The sequence below is a fragment of the Triticum aestivum genome, chromosome 6B (genome assembly GCF_018294505.1).
Source record: "Triticum aestivum cultivar Chinese Spring chromosome 6B, IWGSC CS RefSeq v2.1, whole genome shotgun sequence".
NCBI classification, from domain to species: domain Eukaryota; kingdom Viridiplantae; phylum Streptophyta; class Magnoliopsida; order Poales; family Poaceae; genus Triticum; species Triticum aestivum.
In genome coordinates this window covers 17118035-17130809 of record NC_057810.1, presented here as the reverse complement: position 1 = coordinate 17130809, position 12775 = coordinate 17118035, and the positions used below count along the sequence as shown (strand labels likewise).

At 43.1% G+C, this 12775-nt stretch overlaps 1 protein-coding gene across 1 annotated transcript; it reads left to right on the top strand.

The window, feature by feature from the left end:
- The first annotated feature begins 9757 nt into the window (after positions 1-9757).
- Positions 9758-11448, top strand: LOC123135412 (acetylserotonin O-methyltransferase 1). The gene is made up of 2 exons (XM_044554479.1): positions 9758-10670; positions 10899-11448. Exons 1-2 carry the CDS (start codon positions 9855-9857, stop codon positions 11199-11201), a joined length of 1119 nt encoding a protein of 372 aa, XP_044410414.1. The 5' UTR covers positions 9758-9854; the 3' UTR covers positions 11202-11448.
- The last annotated feature ends 1327 nt before the right edge of the window (positions 11449-12775 follow it).

Below are 12775 nucleotides of genomic sequence, written 5' to 3'. Positions count from 1 at the left end.
AGAAGACATGTTTCTCTTCCTAACCATCACGCTAACAAGTAACAACAAGACAGTTAACTCATAAGAATTAGAAAAATAAATGGTATATGTTTTAGGGAATGTAACTCATATTTTATTTATTAGTCAAAACTACGGTGGGAGGGTGCGAAATAGTATTTCAGCCAAAAAACAGTTATCAGAAACAAAATCATGTCAAGTGCCTGCCAAAACGTCATATATTTTGGAACGGGGGTAGCATGTATTAAGATATTTTAGTATTTTTTTGCGAGAAAACTTTCGATCTATTCATCTTCAATCATTGCAGTACAACGAACATCAGAAATTATAAAAATTACATCCAGATTCATAGACCATCTAGCGACGACTACAAGCATTGAAGCGAGCCGAAGGCGCGCCACCATCATAACCCCTCCCTCACCGAAGTCGGCCCAACTTGTTGTAGTAGACAGTCGGGAAGTCGTCGTGCTAAGACCCCATAGGACCAGTGCACCAAAACAGGAACCGCCGCCCATGAAGAATAACGTAGATCGAACGGATCCAACCTGAAGACACACGAACATAGACGGACCACAACTAGATCGAGCAAATCCACCGAGGATAGATCCGCCGGAGACACACCTCCACACGCCCACCAACGATGCTAGACGCACCACCGGAACGGGGACTAGGCGGAGACAAATTATATGCACAATAGCATAAACATTATCAAAATGAACAATTTATAAGGAGAGTAGGTGAGAGAGAATTATTTGAGAAATATAAAAATATGAATTTAGATTTGCATCAATTTAGATTGATGATCTAGTGGTATAGCAATTATAGTAATTGAGATGGATAAGTGTGGAAGAATATGGAGGCACATGTTCGTCCATAGGCAAAATTAAAAGGAAACAAGAAGTTGGTTTCCCATGGAAACTATGTACAAAAAGTTATATGGATATTACTAGGTGTTTTATATACAATTCAAACAACAAGTGGAACAAGGAATTAACATAAATGACATTTGATTTTATTTGGTAACGTTAAATATATAGCGAAAAATGGTGAATGTAACATGTCTCAAACATATGGACGTGCATGTGTTGCTTATGTTTACAGGAAAATATGAGAGGTGCATTAGATGTATCATCATGAATGCCCTTGTTAGTATAAGTAAAAAGTTTGACATTAGTAGCATGGAGTTCGTTGGGCAGTCATGAATTATTTATTCACTAACGAATCAAATCCATGGTGATTGGGAACGGTCGTGAAGTGGCAGATATGGGAAGATCCGAAGGGTATATGCATGTATGCATATCACAAAGGACATGCATGATATCATGTATCGATCTCAAGGTGGCATGCATACATATCATTTAGAGGGCACGAGTTGTCAGGTATCAATCTCTTTTTGCTATGTGTGTGAGATAACATACAATAAAATAGAAGGAACGCAGTGTCATGGTAGCAAAAACAATGGTCGGAAGCACAAATCATCTCAGATATGTAATAGATCATTTTAGTGATGAAATGTGTATCTAAGAGCACGGCAAGAACTGAAAATGATATTGTAAGTGCACAATACCAAAACACAATACTCAATAAATCTAGCCGCACAAATTTGTGATGGTTACCCGGATAGTTTGTTTGAAAGTCAACACCTGATACATAGTACAGATTGCACGTCGTTTTTCCTTGCTATCATTTAATATATACAGTTAGGAGGTAATGGTCAGTTCAAAGCATAAATTGATGATGCTTACAAAATATCATGGCAATGCTAGGTCGTGATGGAGCATATGTCTAGACATGGCCATCTGTTGCGTACATGGATGAAGATGGAGCAACGATCAATGAAAAAAAATATGAAATGTGCTTTCATGTAGTAATAATTAATTACTGTTAAAAGGTATTAACTCTGTATCAAAATATAAGACACTTGTGTAGGCTAGTTTACTAGTAACGGTCAAGAGCAGATGGTCTTTCGTTAACCAGTGGCTAGCTACCATGTAGTACTTCGTCCGTCCTGGGATTTTTCGTCCTCGTATTATTTGACTAGAAAAAAAATACAAATTATATGTTACAAAAGTTATATATTACTGTATTAGATAGTTTCCAATGGTTCGATTTTTATGACATATAATTTGTATTTTGCTACTAAAATTTACGGTCAAATTTTAACATAAATTACGAGGAGAGCTAACGGACGGACAAAGTACTCCAACAGATTCAGAGATGGAGTACAAAGGATCATGGGACGCGTTTCCTCTCCCTCTCCATCTCAGTCTCGCAACATGACAGTTGGCCGCTCAAGTTATGCTTATCAACAAGGAGCAAATGATGGTGGCCACCTTAGTCATCGTCATGCGACTGAGCGCACTCAATTGTTTGACCATAATAATCAAGTGCATGCGTGCTGCATGAGTGCACATACATTATCTTCACAGGTTAGTCACACAAGTTTCTCTTTGTTGGTACACCCTTTAATTTATGGGCAGGTAGCAAGTAAAGGTTGAGATCAAATTGAAGCATAATGACATGACATATATTTCCAAAGTACGGCCGGCTACCCTCCTCTACCAACACACTGTTACCTAGCCAGGAACAGGAGGATCCAGGCATCCAGCTGCTAGTAGTAGGTGAGATCCGAGCTGGCCATGGCCACTCTTTAAGGCAGGCGGGTGGCAGATAATGGTCAGATCGAAGCATAACTGACGATGTTTCCATGTGTATCAATCATTATTTCATTTAGCCGCCGGTCACCTCACGGTCCGTGGGGTTCACACAAGAAACAGTGCAGGTTAGTAATTGGCAATCACAGTCTGTTTGTCTGTCTCAATTCTTAATGACTTTGACTGTGTCGGCACGCTAAGATTTTTCTCCGTACTTAGCTTCTGATCTGACGTGTATGAACAGACGATCCTTGCCACGTCAACCGTCCTTATATTTTGAAACGGAGAGAGTAGTCAAACTCGTGATGTCGACTCTCTGAACGGTCAGAGGGCTCGGCCCCAAAATCGTACCGCTATATTTTCCTTTCTTTGGTGGGGAAACGTAGGCGGCGAGGACGGCAGTGTGGTTGTGCGTCGTTATGATCGTTAAATTTCATTTGACTGTAGAGATCGAATAATGTCGCCAACTACGACACGATATAGATTAGTAGTATTTTGGAGAAAAACAAGTACAGTCCTACCCCTCTTTGAATCGATGGCTAGGGCCCTGTGCTTGCTCAAATGGCCAAGGATATTTTCTTGTAAAGCAATGCAAGACCGTCGGTCACTTAAGAAAATACAGTGTCAAGCATGTGTTCCGACTTAGCTTGTCGGCTTCGTTTTAATTTCCTTGCCGTGCACCCCCCCCCCCCCCCCCCTCGCCACACACTGGCTTGGTCCCATGGGCGTCACACTCGCTGCATTTATATTCACACAGAAAACTTGAGTTGACACCGCAATAGAGGAACATGCGACCATGTCCACCGTGCACAACAATCATGTTTAGTGTAAAAAAATGATGTTGTACTATGGGACGGATGGAGTAGAATAAGACTAGTCAGAAGAAAATGGAACAGAAGTACAATGCAATCCCTTGTCTGTGAGCTCCACAGTATGCAGATGTACGTACTTTCCTGTGTGTTGTCACCAAAAAAAATTAATCCAGATGCCAGTAGGGGTCTGGTAGAACCGGTAACCTGAAATAGTGAACCAAAATATTTTGAATGATTATGATGCGTATCCCAGCATATATAATCACAGCTGTTCGTACATGGATCTAATATGTAACTCATTTCTCGTAGGTCTAGAATTTTCGATACCATGGGGTCCAGTATATCGCACAAAACCTTGCTTATGACCACCATGATGCCACATATATATGTATGCCAGCCACAAAATTAATGTGGTAATGCGTGCATACAAAAAAGTGCAGCCATATCATATGGTAATACGTACAATACGCCCTAAGTGCAACATGATATTAATCATTCAACAAAAATAAATATTTTCAGATAATTCAACCTAGCAATTAAATGTTGTTTTTTTTATTTCCTCACTTAATCTTACAATTCTTGTACCTTCTCCGTAGATAGATTTAATGATTTCTGATAATGAGTTTTAATTGTAGGTACTAAGGTAGGCTATATTATGAAACTATATTACATGATCAATCCAACAATGTTGATTTGGCATTGTGAGTGTTGATACATTTTTTTTCTATAAATGTGGTCAAAGTAGAGATAATTTGACTTCGGACAAAATTTATGTGCAGACTAAGAAGGACCGGAGGAGAGCGGACGTTTGGCTCCCGGGAGCCATGGAGGCCTTTTTTTGAAAACAAATCAAAATTCAAACTTTTCGGTTTCAAAAAAATCTGAAAAAAATTGTGCAAGTAAACAAGTATGTTATCTCTATCTGTGTAAAATTTCAGAATGAAAAACGTTCAACTATGACCTGTACAAAAAAGACAAATTCATGGCCTGGGAGTATGAATAGTATCATGTGTTAAAAAGCCCCAGATTTGTCTGTTTTGCACAGCCCTCATTTCAACTTATTTTTCCCTGAAAATTTACACACATGTGTGTTATGCCTTGGTAGCATCTGGTTTGACGTGTATGAACACATGATGCCCGCCGTGTCACCATCCTTGTATTTTAAGACAGAGGGAGTTAGCTCCAACTGTAGGCATTCCTTTGCTGTGCACCCCCCCTTGCCACACACACCCTCGCCTGGTCATGTGGGCGTCACGGTTGTTGCATTTATATTGACAGAGAAAACTTGTGTTGACACCACCATGGACGAACATGTGAACGTGTCCACCTGATACGACAATTTTTTAAAATATTACTGTGTTCACCTTGTACGACAATCGTCTAAAATATGTCTGTGTCCACCTTGTGCAACAATTTTCTAAAATATATGACTGTGTCCAACTAGTACGCGTCTAAACTATGACTCGTTACCATCAGCGAATGGCCCTGTCCCCCATGTTGGTGAACTTCACATTAAGTAGGCGTACATACATACTGTCCTGTGTGTTGTGACCTAGGTTTTTTTTAATCCAGATGCCTGTAGGGGTCAGGGTTTTTCCTCTAAAAAGTAGGGGCCAGGGCAGAACCGGCAACCTGAAATACCAAACCGAAATATTTCAAATAGTTTTTTCCTACATCAAATAACTGCGTGTCCCAGCATATATAATCACACCTATTTATACGTGGGTCTTTTTTTGTTCAAAAAGGGGAGTACCCCGGACTCATATGTGGATCTAATCTGTAATTCATTTTTCGTAGCTCTAGCATTTTCGATGCCGAGGGTTCAGTGTATCGGTCAAAACCTTGCTTATGACTACCTTGGCGCCCCATATATGTATGTCAGACATAATATTCATGGGGTAATACATACGTACATTCATTAAAGTATAGCCATATCATATGGTAATACAACACATCCTAAGTGGTGTAAATTCATCATTCAACTAAAATAAATATTTTCATATGATACAGACTGATCAAGATAAGTGGTGTAAATTTTCTAGTGCTCTATGGACTAAGAGAATGTAATGCAATTTTCTCGTTTTCCTCAGATTTTCTTGATCTTGCAATTCTTACCTTCTCCATACATAGATTTATACAATTTCTAATAACTAATTCATCATATATAAAAGGCGTTGATGCGGTAGGTAGGCTCACTGACAGGCCAAGGACTACACAGGTACATAAAATCAAGCTTACAATTGCAGTGAATTAATCACTAGCAATTTGATCTTAACCTTTACTTGCTCCTCGGCACCACTCGCTCCTCCGGGATTTTTTCTTGTATCGATCACCAGGACGGGAGGATCCGCACCCAGTGGCAGAGACATGGGGGACCAGCAGGGGCCTGGCCTCCCCAAACATCTGAGATTTACACCTAATTAGTTGATGAACAGTGCTAAGTTGGTGATGGTTTGTTGCTCAAAACCCTATTTTACAACAGTTTGGCCCTCCCCAACTTGTTTTGACAACATCCGCCCCCCTAATCCATTTTTTTCTGGCTCCGCCATTGTCCGCACCTATATTTTCATTCAAACAATAAATGTAGCTAGTGCAGGGAGAGGCATGTCCGCATCTAGATGTAGACACGCCAAAGACCGGCGTCTACTTTTTGGACGGGATCTTTATACCTCGCAGCTCAAATGACATGATCATTGACGATGTTCCAAAAATTTACATATTACATATTGATCAACTGCACATATGTGTAGTTCTCTTCCTTACCATCATGCCCACTGCCATGAAAAATAGCTAGGTCACAGGTTAGTTATGCTTAATGCAGTGTTGTGATAAATTGATACATGTACACAGTCGCAGTCTTTTTGAACCCTAAAGGATAGACGTGATGGAACATATATACGTCTTTGGCATGCAAGGAATTTTCTCCGCACATTTGGCTTAACGTGTATGAACACATAATGCCCACCGTGATCACCATCCTTATATTCTAAGACGGATGGAATTATCCCTGTATGTACGCTCCAACTGGTCGAGGGCTCGACCAGAAATTCCACTTGTGTATACCTTCTCGATCCAGTGACAAAACTAGGGTGGCTAGCACTATGGCATGTTGTTAAGTACAATCTCACCCCGTCCATAATTGATGGATAGGATCAGCCACTTGCCTAATGGTGAAGGATATTTTGTAACGCAATGAACAACCATTGGTCATTGAATAAATCTAGTGTCAAACGGATGCGTTCCGACTCAGCTGGGTAGCTCGTCGATGAATTATTCATGAGTGTCACACTCACTGCATTTATCTTCACAGAGAAAACTTGTGTTGACACCGCCATGGACGAACATGTGACCATGTCTACCTTTTACAGTCATCTAAAAGATGACCAGTTACTATCAGCAAATGTAACAGGAGAAATAATCTGGGTACAATAAATCCTTGTTGGTGAACTCCGCGTTAAGTAGATGTACTGTAATATTTCAGTCAAAATTTGAATTTTATTTATGTTTCTACCTAATAACAACCATAAATAATATGGTTAAACATGACACACGAAAAAAATACACCCATAATATTCATATGGTAATACCACACTTTCCTGAAAAGGAGGATACCCCCTTGCCTCTGCATCTACGATCATGGATCATATTCTACCGGTCAAATGATATATGACCCGAGAACAGGTCCAAACCTCAAACAAAACACTTTAAAGAATGAGTCGCTGCTCAAACATTGATGTTGTTGTGTCAAATCAAAAGGTTAAGATAGGGCCATCACCTCCAAAGAAAAGTTTCGAGCAAATACCTTCTATGGAGAAGATTCAAACTCAATACCAAATTCCCTAATGCCACCCTGCACCCTCTCTGTTGACATGCTTACTGTTGCATCTTCTAGCCGGCTCCCAACATAAAAAAATCTTAGCCCTACATCCTCCCGGAGAAGATTCGCGAGAAGCATGTTCAACATGCCACCTCGTTACTTCTTGTCGCTGGTTCACCACCATCATATTGTGTTTCCCAATGTACCCGCCAATCGGCCCAGCTAGATCTGCAGGCCAGCGACGCCATCACGTCATGCCATAGGGAGGCCGCTACTTGCCATAATGTAAGATCCACGTTCCGGTACCGGCTTACTCGGATCCACGAAGCCCGGTCAAACCCACTCTAGCACCAGTCGGATCCACTCATGGTCTCGCTTTGCATAACTTGACCGACGGACGCCACAAAAACCTCGGAGGATAGATGCCCAAGATGCATCAGATGTCAGCCAACATAGTTGGCACTGCCACAAATCCATTGGAAATTACCAGGGAAGAAGCATTGTTACCGCCGCAAAATTGCCCATAATATTCTTCATACAACTAGAAAATCCGGAAGTGTATAATGCAGTCCTATCAAACTATGGTGTGATTTTTTCATGCTCTGTTTCTTAAGAGCATTGATGTAATTTGTTTTTTCTTTCCTTGCATTTCCTTTTTTGGATTACCCTTGTATTTCATTTTTCTTTTACCAGAAAACGACACAACAATTGTTCTACAGTTGGCAAACTTAATATTTGTGTACATGAGCGGAAAAAGAATTAAATAAAATGATAAAGGATACTCATATTTTATTGATCATAAAATTGTTATGGCGGCATGGACAAATTAGTATTATTTTCTTTCTTTTTTGCAGGTGAAAAAAATCATATAATCAGTGACAAATTTATATGATTTTCAGATTGGGCTGGTGGGCTCTGTAAGCAGGGACAAGGCGTACACATGCGCATATAATCAAGCTTTCACTTGCAGTGAAGTTAATCCGGGGTTTGGGTTTGCTCAAAAAAAGTTAATCCGGGGGCAAAATGGCGGATAACCTGTGAAACATTTCAGCACTCACACTGTACTCACTACAGCAGCATATTTTAAAATTTCACCGGGTGGTGGGTGGGTAGGGGCCGGGGGCACGGCATACTGATCAACCCCACATATCGTGTGGTCCGCTTCCATGATAAATACGCCTTGATGAATTGATGGACTAGTCGTTTACTTTCCATCTACGTTTTAATGGACAAGTAGTAGGTAATGGTCATGTTAAAGCTTAATGAGACTATGCTTACCAAGAAGCTAAGTTATGTCTGTGTCTTGATTGATTAGTTGTTTCCTACAATTGCTAGTTAATAATTTTTATATAGTTATGAGATATCAGATTATAACGAGGCTTATATTAAAAATATAACATTTATAAATTTGACATTCCAATACACAAAAAAGGTATGTTGTTCGGTTATGTTCAATATGTTTACGTGTAGCCTCGATCTAATATAGGAAGGCATCATAGGATAGCCAAGAAAATAGACTCAACGAAGCTGATAAGATGATCATACCGGCCGTGGCAGTGGCACAATAGTCAAAATATTCTGATGGCCTCAATGAGTTTTATCATCGATTGTTCTATGTCGTATGCATGTGGATGAGCATCTATATTGTCATTCGTTATGCGGCTACAGATCTTTTAAATCATATAATCTGGATCCTAAAAGTTTCTTTTTTTAGATACAAGTATATATACCCTTTTATTTTTAGATTAATGACTAATTTTCTTGCAAGGAAGTACTGGGAATCTCATATACATTTGTTTTATTGCCCTATATGTACCGCATGGGCTATATGTAAATCGTCGGGAAAAAATCGTGTTCGTCGATGTTGTCGGAGAGGAAGATGAAGGTCGTGGGACAGCTCAAGTCCAGAGCCAACGACGACACTGCGAGAGGCAGCGAGCTGCAATGACGAAAAAGGCTGAGCCAGGACCTCGACAGAGATGGGGACAACGTTGTGAGTGGTAGCGAGTTGCGGCATCCGAGTCGAAGACGGGAAAGCAGGTTGACGGATGCGGGCTGGGGGGGGTCCAGGTGCAGGGTCCAAGTGTTGTTGCAAATCGGTGTGGCGTAGGAGGGAGGGGGGTCGTGGCGGCGGCAAGCAACGGCAATAGGGGTGGTTGAGGGGCGGCCTGTCGACGTGCGACAATGCCTGCCGGCCGCAGGTGCTGGAAACATGCGGATGGTGCTGGGCAAGTCGGCGGCGCGGCGAAGAAACAAGAAAACATATGAAGAAGAACTGCGGTGTTATCATGATCGTTGGATGTTGATCAGACGCTCCAGAGATATTGACTTACACAAAAATAAATTCAAGCCATTTACCCATGGCCAAACCCTATAGATACTTATTTATTTTTAATCACTGAATAGGAGAGTGGTTTTTCTACGCCCCAGAAGCTTGAGCACCAAGTAGTCAGTTGGTCGTGTATAAAGGCCGTCGGTAGACGTGCTCTAGCTGGAAGAAGCACCGGATTACACACCCACACATACATCCAAAGCTAGCTTGCATTTTATCTGCAGTGCACTCAGCTAGGCACCATGACGCTCAAGCTCTTAATGGAGGTGAGCCCGCAGGAGCTGCTGGAGTCCCTCGCCGAGCTCCAGAACCACGTGCTCGGCTACGTCAAGGCCACTTCGCTCAAGTGCGCCGTGGACCTCGGCATCCCGGCGGCCATCCATAAGCGCGGCGGCACCGCCACCCTGGCCGACATCGCGGCCGACGCCAAGGTGCACCCGGCCAAGGTCGCCGACCTCCGGCGCATGATGGCCCTGCTCAGCGCCTCGGGCATCTTCACCACCACCGCCGCCGGCGCCGGGGACGACGACGGTGCTGCCGACGACACGGCCGCCATGCAGTACGGGCTGACCACGACGGGCCGCTTCCTCGTCGGCTGGCGCAACCTGTCCCCCGTGGCGCCCTTCTTCGTGAACCCTCTCATCGTCTCCTCCTTCTTCGACCTGCCCGCCTGGCTCAGGAGCGAGCCGGCGCCGGCCGGCGCCGGCTCCCTCTTCGAGCAGGCGCATGGCTGCTCCCGGCAGGAGATGGCGGGCAGGGATGCCGGGTTCGGCGGCGTCTTGAGAGACGCCATGACCGCCGACAGCGAGCTCTTCCTGGAAGTCATCATCGTTGACAAGGGCCGCATCTTCCGCGGAGTGAGCTCCCTGGTCGACGTCGGCGCCGGCAACGGCGCCGGCACGCGGGTGGTCGCCAAGGCGTTCCCGCGCATCAAGTGCACCGTGCTGGACCTTCCTCAGTCCGTCGGCCAGGCCGCCGCCGCCGGCGAGGACAACCTGCGTTTCGTCGCAGGTGACATGTTTGAGTCCATTCCACCGGCGGATGCTGTCCTGCTCAAGGTAGGTATCCATGGATCTCACGTATTGGCACCTCGTGGTCACGTCAATGATAAATTCCATAGCTTGTCGTACCATTAATGGGCTGGTCCCAAACAGTGGCACTCTAGTGATTGCAATTAGTGTTTCATTTTCTTCCGTCTTGTCAAAACATAGCACTCAGGTCCTTTATAGAGCCAATAATGTTTATCTTTATATTTCTGCTAAATCGTCCCTCTATATCCGTTCTAGAATGTTTTGCATGACTGGGGCCACGACGACTGCGTCAAGATACTTCAACGTTGCAAGGAAGCCGTCCCCGCAAGGGGCGCCGGAGGGAAGGTGATAATCATAGACATGGTAAGAGGGTCTCTGCTCGGCGACAAGAAGATCGGCGAGATGGAAGCCTTGCAGGACATGTTCGCGATGTGCACCAACGGGGTTGAGCGGGACGAGAGCGAGTGGAAGAGGATCTTTTCCGATGCTGGATTCAGCGACGATTACAAGATCATGCCGGTGTTGGGCCCCTTGTCAGTAATTGAGATCTACTCATGAAAAGCTGGCAACTAGACCGTACTAATGGACACCATATGTTGCACGTATACCTGAACTACAACAGGTTTATTTGTATGTGCCGATGAACTATTTGTGTTGTTAATAAGCAGGCTGCCTTGTTAAACATGCCTGTATTGTCATTGTTATACCTTCTGTTAAATGAGCGTAGCTCTTTCTAGAATTTGGTGCTGTATTTCGTCAACCTATATGTCATGTTGAGGTTAATGGTTGGATTCTATTTCTCCCAGCAAGTTAATAGTTTTAGTATTCATGATGTTTTCAAATTTGTTATTCTATTTTATTCTAGGAAAATACTTGTGGTGGCAATGGCCACTCCCCTATTTTTGTTCTGGTTGATTTTGATGGATTTATAGTCGTGCCGAGCGAGACCAAGCCCAAGACATCTTTCTTCTTGCCGGAGAAACATCCGACCTATTCATAATCAATCATGACAGTACAAAGGACTCCGGAGATATCAAAATATTACAACCATGTCCGTGGACCACTTATTGACGACTACAAGCACTAGTGCGAACCAAAGCACCCCGCCGTCGTCACCCATCCTCGTGGGACCCATGAAAACCTTGTTGTAATAGACAATCAAGGAATCGTCGTGCTGAGGCTCCAAAGACCAACACACCGGAGTAGCAACTATCGCCGTGAAGTGAGTCATAGATCGGAAGGAACCAACATGTAAACACCCAAACAAAGACGGGTGAAGAGCGATCCAAACGGATCCACCGAACACCAGCACGGACCAAATCCGCGAGATCCAACGAAGACACACCTTCACACGCCCTTCAACAACGCTGGTCGCACCATCCGGGAGACATTATTCCTGCCGAGGGACATCACTGCTGCCAGACAGCCCCAACCAAGACACTGAACATAAGAAGAACTAGAGTTAGGTCCCTCCTGCCAGTGGGAGGGCGAGATCCTCCGTACCACCATGGTCCAAAGGCCATCGAAGATGGGACAGACAAGTGGCAGCGTCGACGGAAGGAGGAGGAAATCCTGGGTTATTTTCTCGTGGAGGAAGAAAGAGGCATATTGCTAAGCCCAAGAAATCTGGATGTTCACATTGTATTAGATATATATAGATGGAATGATACATTTATTCAAACAAAATTGAATTGAGGTCTACCCATTGAAGCTTGCATGCCGAACCAGACAATACTAATATACACAATATGTTGCACACGTATACTTGAACCCAACAGGATTAATTTGTACATATACTTGCGCATGAACCCTGTGTGTTATTAATAAGAAGGCTACTTTGTTAATGTGTCTGCAGTGTTGTAATTTGTATCTCCTATTAATTTCAAGCGCAGGCGTTTCTAAAAATACACATATTTTTTATGAAAAAAATGCCTTGTCCATTCGAGGTTAATCAAAATTCTGACTTTATCCTAGGTCATACTTCTGTATATCAATATTTACAACACAAAAGCACATACTGAATTATTTGATGTGGTAGATATTGATATTTGTCAAAATTAAAGGAACTTTGATTTAAGACAAAACTGGAGCTTCCATTAAATTGGATGGAAGGATTATCATTTTGACGTTGA